Source organism: Ceratotherium simum, chromosome 35 (genome assembly GCF_057802395.1).
Source record: "Ceratotherium simum simum isolate JZ-2026a chromosome 35, ASM5780239v1, whole genome shotgun sequence".
Lineage (NCBI taxonomy): Eukaryota > Metazoa > Chordata > Mammalia > Perissodactyla > Rhinocerotidae > Ceratotherium > Ceratotherium simum.
In genome coordinates, this window is record NC_141934.1 from 14,372,695 (window position 1) to 14,381,535 (window position 8,841).

Sequence of the window (8,841 nt, forward strand, 5' to 3'; positions counted from 1 at the left end):
CGTGTGACCTTAGTTGTTGAGTATGGACCGTATCATCACCAGTTGAAATGGCAGCGGCTTTCTTTCTCCTTGGTTTGTCATTCTGAGGAGAGATCATTCCTGTCAAGGAGGCCCTCACTCCAGCCCACAGAGGCAGAAGTGTGCTGGTCATCCCTGCGGGTCTCAAGGGACTTGGGGTGGGCAGATGGACATAATTCCAGAAGTTGCTTCTCAAGAGAATCAGTTCACTTTTTCCAGCAGTGCTTCTTGTAGGCACAGCAGTCTCTGCCGACCTGTAAAACCAGTCACCCCTGCCTCTCCTAGGAAGAGAGGAAAGCCAGTGTCTCTTAGCCATGCAGTCATTGCCCCTCACAGCGGGCATGTTTGTGTCTTTGGATGGCCTGTCACCAAATCTGCAGTTCTTCCGTGTGCCTGCCCTTTTCCATGCCTTCAGACCGGCCCCCGAGCCAGGTAGAAGACACGGAGCTGTTGCACAGGAGTGGCTGTGCCTGTACCTTCTTTAAATGTAATGACAGCAGAGCACCTGGAGGCTCCCGTGCCCTCCATTCCTCCTCCTGTCCCAGGAGGCTGACAGTGCCCCTCCCTCCTTTGACCAGCCCTGGCTTGCAGCAGGCAGTGGGTCTGAGTGGCCTGAATTGGGATGTGCACAGACTTTTCTGGGTCTGTCTCCTCATCCTTAAAACAGGTCAAGTCACACAGCATCCATGGAGTAATTAGATGAGATCAGCTTCGCAGAGCACTTGGCATAGTATGGAAATGCAGTGCTTTCTAAGTGGGAGCTGCTGCTATGGTTTTTATGGTGGAAAATAAAATATATTAGGACAGTAATATATGTTGTCGATTCTTTTTGTAAAAACTGTTTTTGAAGCATGACACACGTAAATGGTCTTTGGATGGTCTCAGGAATCTCACAACCATTTATAACACTGTTTAAATGGTAATATTTATTTTAAGATCCAGACACTTAACTTGCCACAGAATTTTGAAGTGCAGCTTGGTGTTGTAAGTAGCAGGTCCCTTTATTCCCTAGAGAAGGGAGAGCATTTTTGGTTAATGTTGAATTAAAGAAAGTGAGTGATTTCTTGGGACTTCCCTGTGCAGGTTTATCACTTGGGTTTCCAGGTTGGTCAGATGCTTCTGTCCAGGCATGAGGTAGCATATTTGGGGAAGTGATACAGGTGCTGCCATCTAGATGGAAGACGCAAGGAATTCTAAGAGTGTAGCAGGAAAGTGTGGCTGGCTGCCCATAGGCCCCATTTGGGGTGCCCGGGCCCTTGGTCTGCCCCTCAGCTTCACTGGCTCCCGAGGCCTGATGTTTGTCAGTGTGCTGAGAGCAGGTTGGTCTGTCAGAGAGGGTCTCCCAGGAGCCGAGCTCACAGAGACTGCTCTGTAATCCAGCAGGCCAGGGTGCTCAGGTGAGCACACCCGCACATCCTCCCCTGCATGGCTAAGAAGCTGAGCAGGAAGCCAGGTGCAAAGCGAGTGAGTGCAAAGGTCGTGTATCCACACCAGGGCTCCCTGCGTCCTGGCTCCAGGGCCCTCAGCTCTTGGCACGGGCCTCTCTCCCATGCCACACTTCCTGGGCTCCACCAGCGTCTACCTCGCCCTCTCCTCTCAGGTGCTGTCACTGCATGGTGTCTCTCTAAGGAACGGTGTCAGTGAGCAGCTGTGATTCCTGCTGCCCGCATGATAGTCCCACTGGAGATCAGTCCCTTGGTGGGGAGTTTTTGGGGGTCCTGAACTCTTCAGCCACGCATTCTCCACCAGCCCCTGGATTGACTCCCACAAGTGACTAGTCGTGTCCACTGGTGTGGATTTCATGTGTTTTAGCCCCAGAGAGCAGCACCCTTAAGAGAGATGTGAGATGTATACCAGTTCTTGGGCCAAATGCACCCTCTGTACCACCCTGCAGCTGAACAGCGGTTAATGATACAGTGACTGGAGAAAGCCCAAGAGCACAGCTCGGCTGTCCAGGGCCCATTTCTGAGGGAGCGAGAGCCCCACTCTGTCCCCCGACCCTGCCTTGTGTTGCAGTTTGTGACCAGCTGCTCCAGGCCCCCGCTCCTGGGATTCGCCTACCTCAAGCCTCCTTTCTCCATCCGCTGTGTCGAAGTGTCGGATGATCAGGTACCACTGCTGAGGGGAGAGTTGGCCCCTCTTGGGTGTCGTCTGCTGTGCCCACCAGGTGGGGCCTTCACCCAGGCTGTGTCCGCAGGGCGGACAGCAGGCTCTTCAGAGCCAGGTGAGAAGGTTTCTCGGTTCTCTGGCCAGGAGAGCAGGTTGGGCCCACAGAGGGTCCTCCTGGACTCGGGCTGCTCTGGGGCCTCAACACTCTTAGAGGTCCCTTTCTCTTCACTCCCGCAGGGAATGTACCTGGAGCGTGTTTAGTAGCTGCTGGTCTGGCCAGGACTCCAGTATGGGAGGCAGTGTGGGAGAGGGGTCAGGCTGTGGGCTTAGGAATTGGACAGGCGCAGGCTTGAATCTAAAGCCTCCACCCTCTGGCTGTGCACATCTGGGCAAGCTGCTTCGTTCCCTTGTCTGTAAAGGGAGAAGGGATGCCTTAGGGGTTGTGCTCTGCGTAGGGGGTGCTCAGATAGTAGCTGTTGTTGAAAGGGTCTCGCCACCCTCCATAAAAACCCAGTGGCCTCTGAGTGTAGCTGCCTTTCAGGATGCTGCATTCTGGGCTCGGGATCCCTCTGGTATGACACTAGGCCATCCTCAGCCCCTTGACTGAAGGACGGCTGCCCCCAAGTTACAGTCTGCCATGGGCACAGTGCTGCCAGGTCAGGGAGGAAATGTGAGGCTGCATTCAGAAATGTTTTGGCACCTAAAGTATTTTTACAGTATTCTGGCTCTTTGAGAATTGATTAACCAATAATTAGCAGCTAACTAGAAGGCCCCATTTCTAAGCACTTACTTAATACAGAATTCCCCTGTGCAGGACCTGAGGAGCCAGGGTTGCTTCTGTGCACTCACCTCCCAGGGCCAGCTGGCCAGGTTGGGGGCTGGCCTCAGGCAGCGGTGTCTGGTCACAGGCCCAGCTGTGCTAGGGCAGCGCCCCGCACTCTGCTTAGCACCCGGGGGCTGGCCAGGCCCTCTCCCTGTGCCACCCTCTGTGGCACCTGCCCAGGCTCCCATGCCAGGCTCCTCCTATCCTGAGGCTGTGCTGTGTGCTTGCAGGACACCGGGGACACCCTGGGCAGCGTCCTCCGGGGCTTCTTCACCATCCGCAAGCGGGAGCCAGGCGGCCGTCTGCCCACCTCCTCCACCTGCTTCAACCTGCTCAAGCTGCCCAACTACAGCAAGAAGAGCGTCCTCCGGGAGAAGCTGCGCTACGCCATCAGCATGAACACGGGCTTCGAGCTCTCCTAGCCCCCGCCCCGCGCCCGTCCGCCTGGCCTCGCCCACTCCTGGGCTGCAGGGACCTTCAGGCCAGGAGGCAGCCTTCCCCGGGGAGCGTGCCCGACATGCCAAGTGACAGCAGCCCACAGACACTCTCTATAGCCATGAGACTCCCCTGTGGCCTCCAGAACCGTGGATGCACGTGACGACTCGACACAGCATTCCCCAGGTGACACTAATGGGAAGGGGGTGTTGAAAATAAACCTCCAGATTCCGCCAGCATTAGTCCTCCTCTCCTACTTGCCGCTGGCCTGAAGCCTGGGCCGGGAGTGCAGAGGAGCTTCTCTTCTTGGTAGTCCGGTCTGTCTGTGAGTCTCTCTCTCCTTAACTTTCTGAGCGAGCTGTGCATGAACAAGTCCCAGGAGCTGTAGGAGTCCAGAGTGGTTTCGTGGCATGGGCCTGAGAGCACGAGGCCTGCTACGCGTGAGACGCTCTCCTTCCGTTTCTGAAAACTCTCCTCAGGTCTGGCCTGTCCAAGCCTCTATGCACCCGACAGTCTCGGCCTCCACTCCGTCCACAGCAGCCTTGCTCCAGGCAGCCAGGCCCGGCTGCTCCCCAGGGAAGCAGAGGCGCCTGCTGGGGAGGCCGTGCAGCACAAAAGTTCAGGGCACTGCCCACACCTCGAAGCCACCCCTTCCACCTCAAAGTCCCCCTTCCCCACTCTCGCCTCAGATGCCCTGAGTCCTCAGCAGGGTGAGCTGCCAGGGGACCTCCACTGTCTTGTTCCCGCCTTGTGCATGCACATTGGCATCCTATGTTTGGGAGAAAATAACCTGTTGGCCCTTAAGAGCAGCTCCATTTCCAGAAGGCACTGGCTGGTACTCCAAGCCTGCTGATTCTCAAGGGGGCAGCTGCCTTTCCCCTGCTTGTTTGCCTCACCTGTTATCTAGGCAGGAGCAAACACTAGTCGAAGGTACCTATCCCGTCTGGGAAGTGGCTTTACTCCATAGATTGTAGAATCCCAAGAAATTTGGGTCTTGCTACCCGTCCTTCCTCAGCACAGGGGATCCGGAAGCCCTTTGCACTGACGGAGACTCATGTGGCTGAGGAACCTCACGTGCCCTCTGGGTTGGGTTTTTTTGTTTTGTTTTTACTTCATTTTCTCTTCTAACCCGTTTTACTCCTTTGCCCTCATTCTTCACCTTTATCATGAGAACTTTACTCTAGATCCAGGGAATTGAGGCAAAGGCCGTGTTAGTGGTCTGTATTGACAGCCATCCACCCTCGCCCACCTCATCACATTCCTTGTGCATCCCCACCGCCAAGATTGAAACCAGAAGAGAAGCCAGGAGCGCCTGGTCCCTGCTCCACTCTGTGGGGCCAGCATAGGGCGTGCAGCTCTCTTCCAGGCAGCAGAACCCCGTCCAGCAAGAACCTTCCTGTTGGCGGCAAGGAGGGCAAGACCCCTCTCCATCCTCCATCGGATGGTCTCAGCTGGGTGCCAGTGTCCCGCCCGGGTCCACACCTGGCCATGTTAGAGCCCCTGGACCTCTGGAGGACAGAGTGTGCATTTTCTGATGGAAGGGTGGCAAGGAATTTGTTATTATTATTTAAGATTTGTTAGTAACCTCTGATTCCATGGATTTGCCACTTTCTTTAAATGCTCAGTTCCTTTGAAGATCTCTTCTGAACATGTGTGGGTACACTGAGCAGGTTTGTACATTTATGCTGGGGTCTAAATAATCATCAGCCTGCACAAGGAAGTTTGATCACATCTGGATTTTCATTACCTGGGAATCAGCCAGTGTGGGACTGAGGGGAGAGTGGTTTCTAAGCACCAACATCAACTTTGTTTTTTGACGAGGAGGGGTAGTTTGTAATTTCATTTAAATTCCTCTCCAACAGCTGGAAATGTTGCACTATCTAAAACACTGAATCTGTACTTTTATAGCTGGTGTTCATTGACACCTCGACGGCTCTTGATGGCTCTAAAAAGTTGTGGGTTTTTTTGTTTTCATAGATAACTTATGGATTAAAACGTGTTAAAGGCTTGATTAAATTTGTACTTCAGCACATGATAGCTGTGTTCTGCTTTTTATCCAAAGAAGGAGCGCTTTCCCACTGCATGCCCAGATAGCTCAAAATAGGGCAGCTGGGGCTTCAAGAACACATCAGCTCCCACAGGGGATGGAAGATGCCAAGGACAGTAGAACAGGCATTGAGTCCCACCGACTAAGCAGAGTTAATAGCGGTTGACAGTTTGTCGTATCTGCTTCCAGCTTTGTCTTACGAAGTAACACGTTTCAGATAAAGCTAGAGTCACTGTAAGCACCCTCCGTGCTCCCGCCCTTCTCACCTGCTTTTCAGAGGCAGCCATCACCCTGGATTACATGTTGCACACAGTAAAGTATACAAGTGATAGATGTTCCCTGAAAAGAATCCAGCTAATTCAACAGTGTATGAAGGAACATCTTACAGCTACGCCGGGGTATATTCAGCTTTTCTTCCTTACTGAGGTTCGTACTTGCAGGACACACAGCCCTGTCTCATTCTGTTAAACAAGCCCAGATTTACATGCAGCAGAAATCCCATCTCAAACGTGCTAGTTTTTCCAGCCCCACCTTGGGTGACTTTTCCCCTCCCCCATGAGTTCTCACTGCCTCCCCTGGCCTGGGGCACCTGAGGATCTGAGCGCACCACCGGCCGGTTGAAATCCGGGGATTCAGGAGAGAAGTCTTGAAAGCCTGGCAGGCCCTTCTACGACAGTTGGAACACCTGGGCACCCCAGAGGGATTCGAGCATGCCAGGCTTTCTCACCTGGAACGTTTACAGCACGAAAGGAAAAAAATACCGCAAAGCCCCTGGTGTGAGACACTCCCACCTAAAAACCCAGTGCCTTATTCTGTGACATTTTGGCATTCAATTACAAGTTATCACTGCAAAGAGAAAGTTTGTCTTTATAAGTAGGAAAAATAAGTGGGTTTTTAAAAAAATTATTAAAATGAAGACAATTTTAATACACTGACAATTTATAAGTGCGTAATAATATTTAGGACGAACACAGTTTGAGAAACACCAGTCTTCACTGTTTCTGACTGCAGCAAAGCCATCAGCCCTTGGCCTGTTGGCTTAGCTGATATCACGCTGCTAAAGGTATGTGATAGTTATAAACTATCACATACCTTTAGGTGGGTTATTTCTAAGTTTGGCTAATGTGTAGATCCAGGGCTCCCTTAGGCCTCAGACTGATTTCCTGGAAACTTCTTAAAGTGATAGGAGCAGCTGAAGAACTGTGGAAAGTGGTTGGTTCAGCGTACTTGTCCAAGAAGCAGAGCGAGGGCTCTAGACTGCAGAGACGGGTGTGCGACCCCAGTCCCTCACTTCCTGACGCTGGGTCAGCCTCTGTGTGCATTTCCCGAGAGTCCTGACGCCAACTGCAGGGGGCGCCAAGAATCCAAAGGAGTCATGTGTGAAGAGCACCGAGGCAGCACTCAGACGTCAGTCTTCTTCCTACATGTCCTTGCCTTGCACTTGAAGAAAACTGGGCTGCCCAGGCTCTGGCCGGGCTTCCAGAGTAGCTTCTGCTGCTACTGACAGTCACAGCGGGCAATGAGAAATCGCGTGGAGCAGGGTCATCTGTGAGCTCTGTGGAACTTCTGCAGGCTGGGGGGATAGGCACACTCCCTCCTCTGCGCTGCCCATGGAATCGGCTAAGAGGAGCAGTGCATGAGCAAAGGGTTCTTCAGCCAGAAGCCTCTGGGCTGAGGCGTTTCCAGGCGTGTGCAGGCCGGGGGCACCTCGCTGTACTCACACTCACACTCGGTGTTAAGACTGTGATGGAGAAGAGGCTGCACAGAGGCCCAGACGGGACCCACGGTTCTCTCCAGCCTTGGGAGTGCCGAGTCCGAATGAAGTAGCCTCCTCCTTATACTCATCGTGATAGCTAACATTTGGTGCAAGCACGTGCTTAACAGATTGCAGCCGACTCCAGAGCCTGGGCTAAGCCCTCCCGGGTCTAACTGAGGGCACTGGGGAGAGCAGGGGCTTGGGAGCATCTGGAACTGGGTTCGCGTCCCAGCTCAGCCGCTCCCTAGCTGGGAGGCAGGGATGAGGCCCCGTGCTTGTCTGGGCTGGAGTGTCCTCTTCAATAAAATAGGGGTGGCCGCACCCACCAGGCAGTGTTGCCTGAAAAGCCCCAGCGGGCCCTCAGTGGACAGCCTTGTGGCTGTTGTAACTGCCGACATTATTTTGTTCTAGGGACTGAACTGAGGCCCTCTCTGGAGTTAATCTTTGTTTCTCAAAGTCCTTGCTAGGAGGCATCCACTGACATTACGACATTCGAGGAGCTTCGGCTGGGCTTCACTTCAGCCCCAGGTTTGCGGGGGCTCCTCTGCCTGAGCCCTGGCCGTGCCCTGAGCTTCCACCGCGCCCTCGGGCTCAGCGTCTCCCCGCCTGGGGCCAGCAGCCGCATTCCCCTCATGGTTTTCTCAGCCCTTGGCAGTTGGGTGGTTTCTGAGCCGTAGGGAGACTCAAAGGCGTGGGTGGACTGGGGTGGGGTCTGACAGTTTACAGACCCTCCACCAAGAGAGCCAGACAGCGAGAGTGTATTCAGTAATGACAGAAGAAACCCCACTGAGGATGTGCCCCGCATCTCTGACCCCAGAGAAGCCTGCAGAGCAAGCCGAAAGCATCAGCCCAAATCAGAGCTCCCCAAACGTTGGTGTGCACACGAGTCAGAAGGGAGACCCTGATTCAGCAGGTCTGGGTGGGCCCGGGCTCCCGTACCCTGACAGGCTCGCAGTCACCGCGGGGCAGACCGCACTCAGGAACAAGGGCAGGAGCGCATCCTCTGCCCAGGCCCTGCGTTCAGGCGGGTGGGATAAGACCCTGAACTTCGTGTCAAAAGCTGGCTCAGGTCAACCGAGTGACACCGGGCAAGTTTCCAACTCCCTGAACCTTCTTTCCTCATCAGGAAAACTGTGCCAGGAATAGTAATACCTGTCCTGATGACCTCACAGACAGCTTGGGGCAGTGGTGGAAGCATGGGCTGAGTCGGACAGACGTGGGTGCCGAGCCCAGCCCGGCCATCACTGGCTGCAGGAGCCTCACTCTCCTCATCTGAGAAATGGACATGAGTCGCCTTAGAAAGCAACTCCATGGCAATGGGACAAGTAGTGCATGGAGGTCAGAGAAGAGGGGTCACATGTCTAGGGAGAGGGAGCCACAAAGGATGTGGTGTTTTATTTTCACCTGGAACGAGGGTTTCCATTTTGGAGATGGGAAGGGAGGCGGAGGAGGCAGCCAGACCGAAGGTGTGGAGGCGGTGAACAATGGGAATTAGAGCACGTCTGTCCCCGAGGACAGGAGTGGGGGCATCATACTTCAGTGGTAATGGCAGCAGCTGCCGTCCCCTGGGCCAAGCACTATGCTCAGCCCTCTGCACGAGTGTCGCATTTAATCCACCCAGGGGCCCTGGGCACTGGGAGTGGAACTGGTCTA

General features: G+C 54.1%; 1 protein-coding gene across 8 annotated transcripts in view; it reads left to right on the forward strand.

Annotated features, from left to right (window-relative positions):
• The window catches only part of UBE3B (ubiquitin protein ligase E3B), a 54,322-nt gene extending 48,902 nt beyond the window's left edge, over positions 1-5,420 (forward strand). For all 8 annotated transcript variants that reach the window (XM_087424075.1, XM_087424072.1, XM_087424074.1 and 5 more), the window contains 2 exons: positions 2,035-2,127; positions 3,181-5,420. In XM_087424075.1, coding sequence (XP_087280201.1) covers positions 2,035-2,127; positions 3,181-3,372 — 285 coding nt within the window. In that variant the 3' untranslated portion in view covers positions 3,373-5,420. The remainder of the gene's footprint in view (positions 1-2,034; positions 2,128-3,180) is intronic.
• Positions 5,421-8,841: the final 3,421 nt, after the last annotated feature.